This window comes from Cynoglossus semilaevis, chromosome 4 (assembly GCF_000523025.1).
Source record: "Cynoglossus semilaevis isolate Cse_v1.0 chromosome 4, Cse_v1.0, whole genome shotgun sequence".
Classification (NCBI taxonomy): domain Eukaryota; kingdom Metazoa; phylum Chordata; class Actinopteri; order Pleuronectiformes; family Cynoglossidae; genus Cynoglossus; species Cynoglossus semilaevis.
In genome coordinates, this window is record NC_024310.1 from 4,389,033 (window position 1) to 4,408,039 (window position 19,007).

Genomic DNA, 19,007 nt, shown 5'->3' on the forward strand with positions numbered 1-19,007 from the left:
AAATATATTTGGCTAAGGTTCAGGTGTGCACACTGTATCTTGTTGTCCTGTTGGCTAAAATTAGGCTCCACCCCCTACCATCCACAAATATTTATTACTTTATAATGTAATTACATCTACAGCAGCTCTAATGTCAGGTATTGAACTGTGCCACCTCGAATGATCAAAGCTTTGAAAAGATAAAAGATCTCCTGATCAGAGACTAACATCACATCAAAGTCCTACCTCGATAGCCCATGGACCCTCTGATTATGATAGATCTCTAATTAATAACCTGTGTCAAAAATGTGGCAGTTACAACTTTTATTCTCCAGTGGTTATACTTTATATTTTATAACTTGACCTCATAACCTACTAGGTCAACATTCACACCCACTAACTGCTAGCCCAAGTGGCTATACACTGACACTCGTATTCTTATAAGATGTAGATCCACACGGAATAATACTTGTGGAGTGAAAGGAAGCAGTGTGTTACCACTGATGGGCTTTTAATGTAAGACTTCATCAGCGTTTTCATTAAAGGCACATTATGGACTTGGTCTACTTTCAGTTTAGTCAATAATTTCACCACAATGTGAAGTATAGTTTCATCTGGTCTTAATATTATCCTGCCAACAATTATTTAATTTATCCCTAGTTATGCTGTAAATAAGTGAAGGATGACAACACAGCACTTTGTATAAAACGGCTTAGAACGTGTTCCTTGATGATGACAGATGATGGAACAGTTGAACTGTGAACAAGAGTTGTTTGACCGGGTATTAAACCGAGACTAGAGCCATGCTGGAACTGCAGTGAGGAACACATTCCTGTTCTGTTTCTGAACCTTTCTCTGTTCCATTACATGATGCTGGGAGAAGTGTCACAAGAAAAGTGCACAGTCCTTTTGCCCAAAAACTGCTTTCTTTTGTCAGGTGATTAGAACTTTATCATAGCAACAACTTTGACCCACACTGCAAAATAACAAAAAATAAAATAAAAAATCACCATCATCAAATGACAGAAACAGCAAATATAATATTGAAAGAGAGATGAGGACATTTCCTTTGGCACCCTGGTGCGATGGGCTGAGGACAAAACGCGCTCATTCTAAAATGTAAGTACTTTCGATGTGTGAGTTAAATCTGACGACAGATTTGTTTTAGTTTGTCTTTGTATTTAATTATTTATAGTGAGAGTCACAGCAAAGTTGATTTAATTAAGAAAACATTTTTTTAAGGGCTATTATTAGCACTATAGGATATACAGGGTTAGAAATGAGAAGAACACTTTGGAGATAATGTTATATAGCTGGGGTTGATAGAGTTTGGACATGTGGAAATAAGAAAGGAGAAATATATATTAATATATATTTACCAAATATTTTGTAGGTGAAACTTTTAAGACTTTTTGGAGAGGGATTCAAAAAGTAGAAAAGGAAAAAAATATGTAATGAAACAACATTTACACTGTGGAAGACTTGAAAAAATACTATTCTCACATGTTTGACAAATATCAACAACAGTAATAATAATGATGATAGCAACAATATAAACACGACGTTTTTAATATTATCATTATTATTAATGATATAATTGCGGTACAGCATTTTGTATTTTGTAAAAATGCCTTGTTTTTAATTGGTGACACAAACGGAAGTCCCGCCTTCTAGTTGCAACTCATTGGTCTGACCAACACATCACCTCGCTCTGATTGGCTGAAAATTACACAACACAGTTCCGCAAATCTATTCTGTTTGTGTTTTTATTGAAAGCTTCAAAAGCCACCACAGAACATAGGAACCAAGAAGACTGCCGGCGTCCAGCCTCGGTTTGTGAACAGCTTTACATGACAGTAATGTCTTCCCGTGTCGTGACGAAAAAAGTCTCTTTCTTCTCTGCTCTTTGTGTTTTTTAAGTGTGCTGTCAGCTAATGCTAGTTAGCCTAGTTAGCTCCTGGGTCTCTATTACTGATGGGCTCCCTATGTAACTTTGGCATTAATCAACAGCTGCATTGTGTTGACAACTGCCATGGATGCTCTGTTACTGCATTTTGTAATTGCAGGCGATGCATGATAGGTTAATAGGTTTATGGTGTGCTTAAAGTATAGCAAAATATGTCAGTGTGTCAGCTGTCGTCTGCAAGTGGAGACGGTGGAAACTGCATGTTGTCTGGCATGTTATTAATGGTTGTTATCAGTGTGATAGTGTTACGTCACATTATGAACTAATTAAATGGATGCAGCTGTGTCATTAATCTGCAGCAGGTGATAGTTCTACAGAGGAATGGCTGTTGGTAAGGGTTGTGTCAATTAATTAGTTTATTGGTTGGCACATTTGTCACATTGTACGAATACTTCTCATTGACACTGGACTTTGACAACACTCGTGTCTGCAGACATTTGAATGCATCTATTTATTTATTGTCAAACCCCCTGGCCCCTAGTGAAACTCAAAGTTTAGTAGAACCGTCGCTGGTGTGTTCAGGGTCTATTAGGGAGGTTCTCAGCAGAACAGAGATATCATTGGTGGACTTTGAACTCAGATGCTGCAACTCCAGTCGAGTGTTGTCCTCTTCAGTTACTGATAAGAAGTTTTGGGGTGTTTCTCTTTTAGACTGCAAACTCAAGCCTACGTACTTGTGACCTTTTATTCCATTTGTTGTGATGTTGAAAAACACAAAAATTTTGGTTGCAAGGTGATTTTTTTAAAACATTTTTTTACTCAGTGGTTTTTCATTGTTGCATTTTTAGGTTTTTACAATTCTTTGTAGAATTCTTAGGCATGTACTATAGTGTATTCTGAATTAAGTTACAATCTGCTTCTAAGCCTCTTTAAAAGACTCTGATGAAAAAAGAAAAGAAAATAAGTAAAGAGTAGTGTAGATAAAACATGTAAAATGTATTGCAGCTCAAATATTTAAATAATATGAACGTGCCTATTTTTGTTGACTTAATAATTACAGTAAACATTCAAATATCTGTAGGTCATGTTGATGTTGAGTTGAATTCTGCAGAACAGAAAGCCGTAATTATTATTAAAACTGTTTCAACTTAGTTTTCCTTCCTTTGCTGTCAAATTGTGATATTGCATATTGTATTAGCACAGTGCTGGCAGCTGTTGCAAAATGTATGATTTGTCTATTTAGTTATAATGAAAATTAATTTATCAGCACTTGGTTTAAATATGAACATGTGAAAATAACTGGCTGGATATCTGGAAGAAATAACATTCTTATTTTTAAAATTGTTTATTTTTATGTCTTGCTTTTTTTCAGAACAAGACAAAACCAGGAGACAAAATGGCATCAGACTCTCCACGCAGACCGAGCCGCTGTGCTGGAGGAGTTTTGGTGCGAGCACAGGCTGCGACGTAAGTTTAGGAACGGCGTAATAACAGTACTCTGAAAAGAATAAAAAAAACTAAAAAAACTCGTTTTGTGTAATTAAGAAAGAGTGCGAGTTGTTTTCTTTTTAATTATGCCATGATGAGGAGTGTAGAGTAAATTGATGATGGAGTTTGTTTGCTGTCACAGGGAGCAGTCATACATGGAGAGTGTGGTGACCTTCCTGCAGGATGTCGTCCCACAGGTATTATCTTCTGGCCTACGTTAAAATGATTTGCCACCATTGTTGTACCGATTGAGATTTATAAAAAATATATATATATTTTTAAAAGAGCTGAATTTAATGTGAAGGTGCTTAACAGGTATTATATAATAATTTCAACTAATAATTACTTAATGTTTAATGTAAACATTTGTCTTTTCACCATAGGCATACACTGGGGCTCCACTGACTGATGAGAAAGAGAAAATAATTTGGGTTCGGTTTGAAAAGGCTGACATCAATGGTGAGTTTTTCCCATTAGTGCAGAGGTTTTGGGATTTTGACTCCTTGTCTTCTTGCTGTTGTTTTTACTGTTCTAAACAAATACTAGGCATAATGATATTTAATAGTAATAAATATTATAAATATTTATTGGTAACATGAATTTGTGTTTTTTTTTTTAATTCAGTGTGGAAAGAAACATTTCTCAATTTGGAAATGTTGCCATTTCAAGAAAATATGGTTAAGGATATAACCATAAGATTTAAGGAGATAATGTTTTTTTTTAATTACTACATTAATCTGTGTTTTCTGATTATCTGTGTTTTTCATTTTATCAAGTTTCATCCAAGTGAAATACGTCACAGCTTGACGTAATTATCTTAGGCATGAATAATAACAAGTGTCAGACAACCCTTTATAAACTTAACAATTTTTATGATTTTTATTTATTTATTAAAATCAGACACTTCCCGGAACCCTGAGTTGATGGAGATGCACAGCGGTACAACTGACCCTCCCCTCTGTCTCATGATTGGCTACACTGATGGGATGCAGATCTGGAGTGTGTCTGTAAGTCACCTTTGTTCATTGACTTCCTAAAAATAAAAAAAATGAACTTAAATTTGGTTGTTCAGTGGCAGTAATCCATGCTTGATTGATACATGCAGTATAAAAATTGTTTTTGACTGTGTATTTATACCAAATATGTGGCTCAGTTGGACTCCACTGTTACTGCAACAGTGGACATGTTTGAATACAAGGTTAGTGATGTGGTGTAATGTAGCTGCCAGAGTTCAAAACAAAGCATCTGACCATGGATGTGTCAGGACATGTCTGATGACCCCACACCATGTGTCAACATACAATATTATCAACTCACTGCGAAAGTGTTGTATACAATGCAGCTTCAGGTGTTTTATTGACTCAACTGTTTGTGATGGACTGTAGGTTCTTGTTTATATCCAATTAAACATCTCACACATTTAAGGGCATTTCACATGAACCTGAATGTTTAGTTTGAGGCTGAGTAAAACTGAATACATATTTACATTAACACAAGTCCCTATAAATGTGATGCATCATTCACCTGATTCACAGACATTATGTTTTGACTGTAAACTGGTTCAAGGAGTTCATAGTTTGCAAGCATTAGTTTATAACTCAAAACATTTTCAATAATAGCACCTGGATTTATTCTGGAGTTTCGTTACAAATCCAACAACAACATTTCCTCAGTATTTTAATTTATACATATAAGAAACTTTATAAGTATGTTTTAAAAGTTCCACAAATTTGCTTTTCATTAAATAGTTGTATTTTAACTATGTAATATAACGTTGTTTCTATAGGTTTGGTAAAATATTAGCGATACTAAGAAATTTGCTGTATTTGATATATTCAACAAATATAGTGTGCACGTAGGAACACTCTGTCTTATATCTTATTATAATGGCATGAACAGAACCATAACAGTACGTTGAGCCTGATCAGCACGACTGAAATGTAGTTCATTTAAATGACCACTAGATGGCAGCGTTCACCAATTTTCACATTTGAACAAGCCTACTGATTCTACAGCTCCACTCAGAGATCCCATACAAATGTGTGCTAGTTTCCTAGTCTATCATTCACTCATTTTCACAATTAAAAGATTATTTTGGTGGAAGGCAGAAAAAAAAATCCAATTATTTTAAATACATTTCTCGCAGTCTTGTGTTACTCAGCCTTTGTTTACGTTGTTGATTGCGAACAGATGAGCCAAAAAGCCTCTGCTGTTTACGGCCTCACATCACAACATAATGATGATTGATTACAGTATCACCGCTGTATCAGAGTGATTCTACCCAAATGGATATTCTACACTGATACTTAAACTCTTTGTGGTTTACTGGGTGCACCTGAAACCAGTGCAGTCACACAGAAGAGCGCTAAAACAAATTCCTCCTCAATTTATCAGGTTGTTCAAATTTGTTCTGTGGACAAATAGTTTACTTTAGTATTTATTTACAGCTGATACAGGATTCAATACAGTTTTTTTATGTTTTTCCAACACTGGATCACAAATATGATTTATTTTTGTCTTTCAAAACAAGATTATTAACCGTATTGTACTTTTATTGCTCACTTTCATACATAATTAGAATCTGAAAATATTTGTATATTTTTGCATCACAATGTATTCATGAGTTTTTGTGATTTGTTATGGTAATTGTATGGTTATATTATAAGCTACATAAATAATAATAATAATAATACTAAACTAAAGTGATCCCTGCAACACACAATATCTCATTAAAAACTACTTTATGTTGATAGTAAAATCGTGTTATGTTTATCATCACTTATCACGCCAATACTAGTAAATATGACTGCCAACATAGTCTTTTTAAATAGTAAGTGCGTCATTCTGCCTTTGGCACAATTTGATCTAAGGCTACATACAGTATGGCCACAAGATGGAGACCTTCCAGTAATGTGCTCTATGTAAAATGCATTATTGTTGGAATGTAAGGCTGAATTAGGTTAAAATTTAATTAGTCCTTTTGAACTAAGTGTAAAACAAAAGCTGCAGCATTTACAAGATTATTTTTTTATTTTTTTATTTATTTAAAATTGTCCCTAAAAACTCACTTGGTTAACATTTTTTTTCGAATCACTTTTTTTTTTTTTTTTTTTTTTTTTTTACTCGCTCTGACTCCCACAGCCATGTACTGTAAAAGGCTTCACTTAACGAGTATCACCTTTCACGTGGGGTCTGTCACTAAAACACGCCGTACTTCACATACATCCTGTAGGTTCTAAACACACCAAAGTCCTTAATCAGTCCCTCTGTAAACATCTCGGGGCCGGCGGCTAAAAGGAGCGTTTCTGACGTTAGCCGTGAAAGCACACACTCGTGGCTGTGATGTGGCCACTCTTAAGATTTTCTCTTGCAGTTATTATGGTGGAGCAGAGGATTACAGCCGTTTCAACCACAGCATACACACCCAGTAAAATATACTCCGAGGTTGTTTTGCTTTTCAGTAGAACTGATTCACACTCACTCATCTTATCTCATGCCGGCCGTTCCTCTTTGTTTTTCTTTAGTTTTTACACGTTTGCAGCCTCTTTCCAGGCCGTGTTTCTTTTTTTCCACAGGGTTTAGAGTAAGCACTGTAGGTGCCTGACTTTCTGGGCCTTGAGTGGCTGTGAAGTGTTTGTGACAGATGCTGAGCCGACACCCTGTGTTAATGGCCCAGCAGAGGCTGGATGAACACGTGTACGTACACTCTCACACAGGGGTGCGATGAAGACTTCTGAGTGGTCGTATGGACGCTGACAGAGGTGTTTAGGCGCTCGAGATCACTGTCGCCTCTCTTAGCAGGAGTGTCATCTGTTGCGGCGTGATAAGAGGCAGACTGTCCGGGGCTAATTGTCTGTCTGCGTTTTTTGTGAGTGTGAAGTGACCTGTTGTGTAGGGTGAGGTTTTCACTGTCATAGGCGATGAGTAAATTAAAAATGAAATAAGTAAACATTTAGTACTTTCTTTTTTTTTTACTGTGCCCCGGTACCAAATGTCCTATGGACTGGTACTGGTCCGCGGACCAGGGGTTGGGGACCTCTATACAATCTTCCATTTATAACCGTCCCTTCAAGGGGAACTGTATTGCTGATGTGGCCCCCGGTGAAAATGAGTTTGACACCCCTGGTTTAAGTGAATATTTCTCTCTTAATTAACCATAATTATCTCTCTATATGCTGCCCAGGGATTGGCTCCAGCCTCCCTGCGACCCTAAACAGGATCCACCAGTAGAAGCTGAATGAACATCTTTGTCTAAATCTGTTATATGAACACAGATGCTGAAGCTCTTTCTAGAGTGTAAATTGTGACAGTAACAAACAGTTTTTACTGTAATCACGTAAAACACAATCTGCCAAAAATAGTTGCTTTTAGAGGTTTCACAGAATCTAGGAAAATGTGTACGGGATTGAAGTCTGTAATCTGAAAAGTGGTGAAAAGAGAGAGAAAATTATAGCTTCTTTTGTCCCTGTGCCGCTACACTCTTGTCTCAAAGATAAAATCTCTTCACTCAGATCAGGGATATGGTGATGTGTATCATCTGCATACATAAAAAATCTGAAGCAGTTTAACAAATGGGTTTATTGTACACTGGGCTTCTACCAGCACCACTATGGACCACTGTGATATTGTTTGAAATCGTACTCAAAACCATGTTTCCGTCCAGCAGCATAGACTCCGTGTCGGCTGTTAACCACAACCTGCTGTGCACTGGTCAGTGAGTAATGTGTGTTTTCCTACCGTTCAGTGTCTCGTCGTCCTGATAGTTAGTCTATTTTAGTAAGTTACCAATGATGGCAGTTTGGAGGTATTTTTGCATCAGGTACAAAGACAGGACAAAGGCTCCCTGTACCAGTTGTTGTAATAAGAGTGAGTTAACAAACACCTGAATATGCCTAATGTCCCTTCTTAGATTGGATAGACAAGGTGTTTACACTCCAGCGTGTCATTTATCAAGGCGACCATAGTCTACTGTAACCAATGTCTGCCTATAGCAGTAAATACTCGTTTTTGTTTGTTTTTTTACCATTGGTTGAAGTTTTAAAAATCGCATGACATGAAATCCCACGCCGAGACACCTGTTACTGCATGATCCCTGCAGCACCTGCTGCCTCCAGACCTCCAATATGTACCGCACCACATCAGTGGTGATTCACTCACTTGTGAATATGGCCCAGATATCAGTTCGCAGCTTATGGAATTACATTTGAGAGATTAAAACAGGAGAGCAGACACTGTGATTTCACAAAAGCTTTTCAGCCACAAATGAAATGAATGTAACAAATAACAGTGTGCAGCAGAAAAGGACTCTGGAATAAAAAAAGAGCAATTTGGCATATTGCATACGCACGGGTACTAATGTAATGGTGGTAATGTTACAAATGGCAACGGATGTCACACAGAGCCATGTAAAACAAGGATGAGCGGCAGAGTAATGCACAATAACCCAGCGCATTAACCTCCGAACCTTCCGTTCTTCCCTTTTTTTTAATCCGGCAAAATTCCATTATTCCCTCGCACTTTTTACCATTTGTCTTTTACAGGAACCCTGCCCTGCGACGGCCTCTGTTCATTTCCGCCATCAGTGCTTGTGTAACCTGCTCCCGTCCTAATCTACCACCGCTGGCCTTAAGCGCTCGGAATAAAACCGCAGCTTTAAATCTGCCACTTTGAAGAGACTACTAATTGCACAAAAGAGCGATCATCCCTCAGATGGGTTTAAAGACAAACAGATTAAGTCACTAGTAAAGTGATAATGCCGGCTTCACTGTAATTTCACGCATAAAAGAATAGTCTAAAGTGGGGCATTGTGCGCTTAGAACAATGTGACGATAAACACACAGGCCACTGAGTTAATATACTGTCCTTGCTGAGGACTACCCCACACACACACATACACACACAGTCTTTTTTGCAGCTCAGAGGGAAATGGGGCCACCTTGTGTCTTTCTGTGCACCACAGGAATGCACGTTTGATCAGTGACACTGGTGAGTGGACAGAAGTTGTGGTCGTTAAACAAACAGACATTCGGGGCTCGGATGTTAACGAAAAGTCGTAAAACAAACACTTTCATCAGAAGCCTCTGGGTTTTTCATCTTTACACTCGGCGGTTTATTTTTCTCCTATAATTGCCTGAATGTTTACGAGCCCGGGTGTTGTGATCACACGCACACACCCGGCCCTAACCCTGAACCTAAATCTAACTCTAGAACACCCTTAAAAACAGTCAAATGACTGTGGTGTGAATGTGACTCTAACCACAGGGTCCTTCCCACACATGCACACTCTAACCACAGGGTCCTTCCCACACATCACACATGCACGCATGCACTCACAGATGTGATGATGAAGTGCATTCATGTCTGTGACTGTAACTGACTATCTTCAGCTTAAATCTGCCGTCAGTGACGATGCTTTTTAGAAAACCCTTAGATACCGTTGTATCATCTCCTTCAACCTCACACATTCACATGACCGCCTCCTGGTGGCTCCTGATTGGATAAAATGATGGCTCTTGAATTGGAAGGCTTTAGTACCCATATACATTTCTACTTTAATCCCGATATACAAATTATATTGGTACAAAAAGTACTTGTTTTGGAATATTTGTCTTCATTTTGTTAACGTTCCACTATAATAAAGTTTTTTAATAAAAAAAGGAAACGTGAAAGTCACCAACACTAGCTGCTCTAAGGCCCTATTTAAAAGGGACTAAAGTGAAGTAATTTAAATGATATTAGGAACGTTTTGATGGAATGATCTCTCTGAGGTCGGGACCACACACATACTGTAGCACTGTGTGACACATTTCCTATTCCCTCTATTACTTAAAAGTGAGTGTGAGAATATTATTTAGATTTAAATTGATTCCCTGCCGACTTGTAACCGTCCTGTCGACTACTGGTTTTTCAAGAAAGCTTATGACAAAAACTGAAGCCTCTCGTCCAAAACCTTCGGCTCGTCTCGCCCCTTGTGTGATTATTTGATCAATAAAGAGACAGTAGTCCTGGGAGATTCTCTGAACTTCTTGTGCGTACAGTGCGACTGGGACTGTAGGATTTCTGCCCACTTGGCATCAACTTGTTTCGCCAGCCCTTCCTCGTTGGCTGTGCCACATTAAGTGTAGGAAGCTCATTTCAGTGCGAGGCCGCTGGGCCTTTTATTCTGTCCTCAGTAGATTTTACTTTGTGGTTTGGCTCAACCAATAACCACCAGACCGCCCTTGTTCCCAATCCTTCTCTTTTACCTCCTCTCAAGTCTCTACTTGACTCCTCACAGTTGGAAGAGATTATTTTTCCTACAGTGTGAACAAATGATGTGTGTGTCCTTTCGATTTGTTGTCGGGGGGAGGAAAAACACAACTCCTTGGATGATTTTATTTAACTGTGGGCTCACGGGATGCATCTGACTCTTTAATGATATTACTTCAGACATTTTTTATTTCATAATATCGTCTCGGTGGCTGCAGACAAGTCTACAGACAAATATGATGTAGCACCCGTTGTTTACCTTCACTATTTTTAAAACAGTTTGTCTCCTCGGTCTGCAGGGTTTTCCTCTGAGGCACAATGATGGAGGTGATATTTCAGAATGTTAGGTTTCAGCAGATTCTTTTTTTTTCCTCTGCAGTTCTTGGCTATTTCTTGGTTCACAGTAAACATTATGTCACCGGGTTGAACTTCAGTCAGTGGACTTTATAAAAGGAAACACCAAGACTGATTTAGTGACAAAATGTCTTGATTTCCTAAACCTTATGTAACTACTGTGGGACATTGATAAAATGTTGTCAAATTTCACATAGTGTATATATAATTATTAAATAAATACATTTGCAAATTTCTGCTTGCATGCGGACTGATGTTATAAGATCTTCCAGGCTTAATCATAAGTTTTAAATAAAGAATATTCTAAGGATGTATCAAATTTAAAATATTAAAAAAAAAGTTGGAACAAATGACCAATACAGAGCAATCTTCAAAGAGAATCCTTTGATTACAATTTGATTTGAATTCTTTATTTTTTTTATTTATTTTTTTCTAGTTGGCCGGTGAAGCTCAAGAACTTTTCTCAGTGCGTCATGGTCCAGTGAGAGCTGCTCGCATTCTTCCGGCACCACATATAAGTAAGTGGTAACGTCCATGTCTTTCATCTGTCATTATGCGACTTACTGTAACTATTTCTAAAACCCATACCGTTCATTTTATATGAGGTTATACAGTGGTCAAAAAGTATGTGTTTTTAAAGTATGCCTGTTGCTTTTTAATTGAGAAAACTGTAGACATTTAAATAATGTTAGAAGGGGAAATTATTTGTCTACTGTAGACATTTAAATAATGTTAGAAGACCTGTTAAACTCATTGGACAAATAATTTCCCCTTTGTTTTCCTCATCTGTTTCACGTGTATTGAAATTGTTAATTAAATATGTTTAAGTTAGCTGAGTGAACATGGAACAAAACAATCATAAACAATGATTGCAAACCTAACCAAACAGCCAAGCAGTTGCCAACACTGCTTCTCAAAGTTAATATTGAGAAACCTTAAACTCATCTTCTCAATCCGCCAAGGTAGAAGAAATTTAAAATTGACTGCTTCCCTCTATAATTTTAGCCCAGACGAAGGAAAAAACCCACTTTGGTTAACTTGATTTCAGCATTCAAGGTGGACACTTAAAATTAAATTTTGTACGGCTCATCCTAATGCAGCTCTGGGTTGTGGTTATTTTAAGTGGTGCTATATCATTAAAATTAAAGAGTGCTCCAGGCCTTCTCATCCTAATGTTCATGTCAGTCTGCCATTATTGTTGGCGTGCTCTGAGTCAGGGATGGCAGTCTCTGAAGTCAGCGCTGCCAAAGCTCCGCTGGAACACCCGCACTGTGCCATCACCGTTCTGACAGCATCCTCTTTAATCTTCCTCTGAATCTAAGTCTTGTTAATAATTCTTCTGCTGGAGGCCAAACTCTTATGTCAACAGAGTTTTCACAAACATTCGTTCACTTCTTAAGAACCAGAAGTTAGGTAATTAAGTTAAAACTTTTATTAATTGAATGAATACACCAACGAAACGACCCGTGTGTTCCTGTTAGTAAAAAAAAAAGATTCAGAAATTGATACCATTAATCCAAAAATGGGATTGACACAAGATAACAACTGGACTTTGTCTATTTATCATTAAATACATATGAAATAAGAAGCAAAGTTAGTCATAATTACAGATATTTTCCCTCACAATTTTCTGTATCAAATATTCAACAAAAACAGGTTTGAAAGACAGTAATTTTTTTTGTTTCTAAAAATAGATTTTTTTCAATCATGATCAATAGTGGTTAATCCACAGTTACCCTGCCATTATTCAGAGTAAATGTGTTATTATTTAACAGTCTTTAAATAAAAATATATAAATGTGTAGTTCTCTTTTAATGAAATTACCCAGACTTACTTGGGTGAGTCACCAAATGTGATGGACATTGATGCATAAACTCAATCACACCATGAGTGATATATGTTGTTTGCAATTTAACCATCAAAAAACTCAAAAGCTGTTAGATTATTTTTCTTAAAGTTTCCCAACCAGTTAATGTTCATAATTAAGTTTTTACTTGTTCTACTAGCATTGCTGTAACGTTCAGTCACACAGTCTTTACTAGTTATGCCACTGATTCGATCTTTTCCAGACACAAAATTTAAATTTAATCTCTGCGGGTGCCAATCAGCCCTGTGAAAGCTGCCATGTTGCTGGTCTGTGGCATTTTTTTTTTTGGTGAGAGAAAATTACCTTTTTGTTCTCTGTCCATGTTCCGGTTAGCATCACACAATGGCAGCATTTAAAAAGCGCTGGAAGCGGATGAAAGCTAACCACAGTAATAAGAAGCAGCAGATAGCCTCGACACATGAGGAGAGCAATTCTCTCTTCAACAAAAAAAAAATACGTATGAACTGGAATACTGCAGTGAAGGACACTGATTACAATCAACCGGGGTGCAAACAGAGTTGCTCTGTGATAGGCCTGTAGTATGGGCTTTAATGGAAGGAGTAGGAAGGTGTTAAATGTTATAAATTAAGGTTTACCTTCCCAGGAATGGGAGAAGTAGTTCACACTTAATTTCTGCTGGAAGTAACTTCAATTATCAAAATGGATTATCTGCGTTTCCGTCTTTGACAAATGAGCAATAAGGAAATCAGATTCTGGAACGAGTGTAGGGTAATGTAAGGCTCAGTTCATATTTTTTCGTACCAGCATGACACAAAAATATGTTCAATGCTAGATGCTGTTGTTTTCATGCATACAATGAGCTTGTTGTCTGTAATGATCAGTTTGGCTTCACTGTTAACTAACGGTTCTGTTACAGTTGAGAAGAAATCACATTTTCTCATTTTAATAACGCTGCCCGCCCCCTCTCCGGCCCCCCAACTAAGTCCTTAACAAATAGACCATGTCACTAAGTCTCCTGCAGTCTTATCCATGTTTTGGCTCAGTGACCTGAAAGACAGTCATGTTGTGGTGACACGTTAAAGCAGAAGTGAGTGTGTTAAAGGCTGGTAGAAAACGGCACTTTTGCTTTTACGCCACACCACAGGAACTTGGGCTGATTACTGTCGAGCCTCAAAGTACAGTTCTCCAAAGGCAACATCTTTTTCAGTCTAAGCCCCCTCCCAATCCCCTCAATGCACTGATCATCCAGCTGATTTACCAATCAGAGTTGGGGAGAAAAAATGGGTTAAGTCCACTTAATGCAACATGTTTTGTCTTTTCAATATACTTCCATATACCTCTGCATTGTAATATATTGGTGATCATCTTACAGGAATATATTTTTCTTTTTGTAAACGAATACAGTAAAGGAAAGAAAAAAATCAGTATTTTGGTCCAGTATTTTTCAGCATGACTGGAATAAGAATAAAATTCTTATCTCCCTAAAACAAAACAAAAAAAAAAGTAATAGACGTAATCTAATTTGCATGTTTCCTATCGTGATAACGGTCTGCCATTAATTAACGGAAGGCAACACAAGAGACAGGCCTCACATATCAGTTGATATAAAGTCCCTCTTTGTTGTGGATACATTATTCTATTTTCCTAATCTGTCCCCCCTCTCCACTCCCCCTCTCATCAGGTCCTCTGAAGCCTGACAGTTTCTCTGAAAAGAGGCCCCTACTGGGGGTCTGCAAGAGCACAGGGTCCTCTGGGTGAGTTTGCACGTCATACAGTTAACATCAATGTCATTCACGGTAAGGTTTAAGCTTTTTGATGAAAATTATTAAAGAGCAAAAAAAAAACCAAAACAAAACAAAGGGTCCTTGAATTGTGCTGTGGATCCCCCACACGTGTAAGATGTAGTCGCAGCAGCAAGTGTTGCTTTCTTAAGATATAATTCTCATTCTCGGTTGTCTTCCATGATATGTTCTGTGTCTTTAGAGTTTAAAAGAATACAATTGTTCTATTAACGACAGATTCTGGATACACCTTGTTACTCTGGTATTAGAGGAATTTATTTTCGATCAAGTTGAATCCAGAGGGAGTAGAATTGCGATGTCAGGAAGATGGATATTTTATTTCTCAAAAAATAAAAATCAAACTATATATATCATGTTAATGATTTAAGGGAAGTGGACAAGAGAGACAAAAGTCTATAAATGTTGGCAAATTGTTAAGAAAACCTGCCCTAAGGATGTATGTTTTAAATTCACATTATTATAACCCTCCTAAGCCAGAGGTATAGAAAAGTTTTAAACCAATATACTGATAGTATGAAATTTGACAGTATTGTAGGTAAGATTTTGAAAAACAAACTTGAATGTTTCCACTCCACTTTTTTAAATCAAGGAAAAAAAATACAGAAATGTCATAATATTGAATTTATGTGAAGATAAAGTGTGATCTAATGGAAGGACTGTTTCGATCACCTACAGATTCTTCAGCTCTGCGGTCTGTTTTGTCTATCAAAGTTGCACAAGAAAAGAGAAACAATTTCACTCTTTCAGTGTAATGACGTACAAATCCTGCACTTTTCAGTTAATATTAAAGACATCACAAGTCGCCCAGCCTCTCATTACGATCCAATCACATCCACCCAAGAGGCGCTGAGCCAGAAATGTGGGCTTAGCAACAGTCAGTGATTTTTTTTTTTTTCTTTTTAAACAACTGCCTGTTTGGAATGTGAGCAGTACCTGGAGCTCTGACTGAGGCAGAAACAGATGTGAGGAAAACCTCAGATTCTCTAGGTTTGGGATGTCATGTGTTTGTTTAGTGAAAGAGATTAAATTTTAAAAAGTGACAGACCTTAAGGCATGTTGACTTACACTCGCCTCCTCGTATCATGCCCCCCCTCACCACCCTTTGCTTTTCCCTCCACTTTTCCAAATACTGCTTTTCCAGAGCAACACAACCTTTAACTCAATATATCCTTCCTGGGAAATGAAATAAGGAAGTCTGACTTCAGCTGGGGCCTGATGGAGACCACCTTCCTGATGTTTTGCAGAGACTGCAGCCCCCTGTCTCTCTCTGACACCGTTACGGTTGCTTCTGCCCTCCTCTGTCCTCCCTGACTTTCAGTCAGGCAGTCAGTGTTTTGACGGTTTGGCGACTCACCCAGGCGTCGCTCCGCACTAATGCCGAAAACATGCGCTGTGTTGAAAAGCCGAAAACCCTGACCTCTGGCTGAATGGCACAGCCCGGTTCTTCCCCTACAGAAGTGCTTGGTAAATAACACTTTGGTCAGAGATGAGAGGGAAAAAGGCTTCCGGGTGCAGCGCTGTACTTTCCATTGGGCCCGTTCATAAACTTACTAAGGTCCTCACACAATTTTTAGCATATAATCATTTTGAAATAACAGCTTTTGTTAACCACCAAAAAGGATGCCGTCTTGACACTTAAATGGAAAACAGATTGGAGCCTTGGCTGCTACAGCGGTGCTGGTTTAGAAGTTGGGTCAGTCAGCTCTAGGCTTAGATTACAAGATTTGCAAATTGAAGGAAAACCAGAGAAGGGAAAAAGCATGTGTGCCGGAGCCCTCTATTTGTGGATTTCCAGCCAGACACACTCAACATAATTTTATCAATGGAAAGGGTTTATGCCTAAAGTCCAAACAATGTATGGATCCAGTGATTTTCTTGACAGTGGAGCTCCACATGCGTCCCTTTCATTCTCTGCACCAGTGCCAGTGGGTTTTGGGAATTAGTGAAGAATGCTGGTGCCATTTCCCAAACTTTGGTATGTCTGGTCACATTTCTGGAAAGGATTTGTGTTTCCTTCCCCTGCTTGTTTTTGGTTATTATTTTCCTATTCAATTCTTTACATCTGTAGGTATTAGAATGATTAAAGATTTAAGGGATGCTTTCTCTCTCTCTCTCTCTCTCTGTCGGCAAATGTAAATTGTCTCCGCGAGACGGACACAACTTCACGGCTTTCACACATCAGAGGCAGAAGTGCAGTGATGAATAAGTCCCCCCACTCTCCCCCACCTCTCACCCCTCTCCACTCACACAGCATCACCATATGCTGGGAGGATGTGGTTCTTTATTCTTTTCACCAGTTTGTTGCACTTTTTTTGATTTCCGATTACTATTTTGAGGTTTTGACCGACTCTAATGAATATTAAGAGACTGTGGCTCACTGTGACTGTTGAGGCTTTTTTTTTCCTGAATGAATTTGTATCTTCTGTGTGCCATGCATTCTATCAGTTGGATTGTTTTTTATTTTTATTTTTAGGGAATTCCAAATTCCATTTCAGAGATTAAAACTAGTCATTACAGCAGTTGTTTTTTCTCGCTAAACTTTTAGAGTTTTTCCAAAGATTTGCAGACTACCAGCGTATGAAGTGTTAATCCTGCTGGAAATATGAAGTCAGTGTTGTGGATTTGGCAGCACTTGTGGTGGCCTGGTGGTCAGAGATCATATTGTTACTCCATTTGGAACAGAGTAGTAGCAATGTGACACGGAGCGTCTCACTGTCTGCTCCAACACTTGTGTGAAGCATGAACCAGACCAGCAAGGCTGAAGGGGGAGGGGATCCACTCTCTTTTGATATCCTTTTTTTCTTAACATTTTTCTAATTTCTACCTTAACAGTATTTCAGGCACCTAACCTTTTATAATACAAGGGATGGTCAAAATGTCAACCTTCATGTATTGCTTACAGTATGAAAGGGAAAAACATCAACCTGTTACAAAATACAGGTGCAGCTTCTGCCCCTGTATAATACAAATGAGATTTTCCCAAGTGTTTTCTGATAATTCCCTAATGATCTGTAGTGTTATTTTAATATATTTTTAAATAATTTCTACAAAAGGAATTGAGTTTTTTTCCTCAATATTAGTCTATATTTAACAATGTAAAATTCTCGTAAAAAATACAGAATTTTTTTTGTATTTTTAATTTTTTGCGATTAAAGCTAGTGGTGGCTTGGTGGTTAAGGAAGCAGACTTGGGTCCGTAAGGTTTCAGGTTCGAGTCCTCCAGCTGCCATGTTACCACTGAGGTGCACTGAGCACGGCACCGTCCCCACACACTGCTCCCCGGGTTAAAAACACCGTCCCCACACACTGCTCCCTGGGTAAAAAACAGTGTTGTGCTGTGTCACAGTGACAAATAATTCACTTTAACTTTAAAAATGACTGTGTGTTAATTACATGTCAGCTAGGAGTTCTTAACACACAGACACACACACAGACACACACACACACTTGATGGCACCAGTCCATTGTTGCATTAAGCCCTTTGTGTTAGAGTGCATTTGTCATAACAGAGACCGGATGTATCCATCTTCTAAAGTGTATGAGATGGAAATCATCCCGCATTTGTATAAAGTGACGCACCAGATTAAAGGGATTAGGAGACATGATGCTTTTTTATCCACCGTGAGGTTATGGTGTTCTCTGCTGTCATATTACGACCACCCACGGTCACATGCACACACACACACACACACACATGCGAGTCCGAGCATTAATGGTGGCAGATGCTTTTAGGAGTGACATAGAGACGATACAACAATTGTGCTGTACGTTATTGTCAAGTTGTTCTGCTTCGTTGTTCTGACGCCCTCAGCTGGTCGAGCAGATTAGGGTCAGTCTTTGTCTTAAATTAATGACCAGGAATGTCAGGTCGTCCACTGAGTAAAAGAAGGTTTTTTATGTTTTTCTTTAAGAAAATCATACGTGGCCTGTTATATAACCCTCTCCTCCCCCTGCGTGAAAATGAGGGTGGCTGTAATCTGGTCTCCCACTTCCCCTTTCTTATTGTCACACATACACATACACATTCATACACACTTGTTCAGTTGCTTGACAGGGTTCCACAGCTCGGGCCTCGTTCCACATCGTTTATTTTGACTTGCGTGTCTGTTTTATGTCAGTCGAAAAAGCATTCTGCCTCGCCTGTTTTCTCCTTTTCAAATAGGAAGCCAGATTAAACTCTGTACTACTGGAAGTGGTGCGTATAAACACAGCCGACAGGGTGAATGATTTGTAATGACTTTTCAAACCTTAACCACATCCTCATTCTCTAAACCTGCCGTCTGTAATTAATATTTCATTTTACTAGAGTTTAAACTTTCCTTTTCCCCCTTTACATTAGACCAAGCACATATAGCTGTACTGATATGCTTTTCATATTGTCGGAGCAAGTCTTTGGTTAAATG

At 38.3% G+C, this 19,007-nt stretch overlaps 1 protein-coding gene across 10 annotated transcripts in view; it reads left to right on the forward strand.

Moving 5' to 3' along the window:
• Positions 1–250: 250 nt before the first annotated feature.
• The window catches only part of bcas3 (BCAS3 microtubule associated cell migration factor), a 279,325-nt gene continuing 260,568 nt past the window's right edge, over positions 251–19,007 (forward strand). For 3 of the 10 annotated variants that reach the window (XM_025054887.1, XM_025054889.1, XM_025054888.1), the window contains exons 1-7: positions 1,721–1,835; positions 3,258–3,352; positions 3,516–3,570; positions 3,757–3,832; positions 4,274–4,380; positions 11,412–11,493; positions 14,485–14,557. In XM_025054887.1, the coding sequence (XP_024910655.1) occupies positions 1,830–1,835; positions 3,258–3,352; positions 3,516–3,570; positions 3,757–3,832; positions 4,274–4,380; positions 11,412–11,493; positions 14,485–14,557 (494 nt within the window). In that variant the 5' untranslated portion in view covers positions 1,721–1,829. Of the gene's footprint in view, positions 1,099–1,667; positions 1,836–2,257; positions 2,277–2,346; positions 2,679–3,257; positions 3,353–3,515; positions 3,571–3,756; positions 3,833–4,273; positions 4,381–11,411; positions 11,494–14,484; positions 14,558–19,007 lie in introns of those variants that run through there. The other 7 variants (XM_025054891.1, XM_025054890.1, XM_008308649.3 and 4 more) reach the window with 6 other exon arrangements.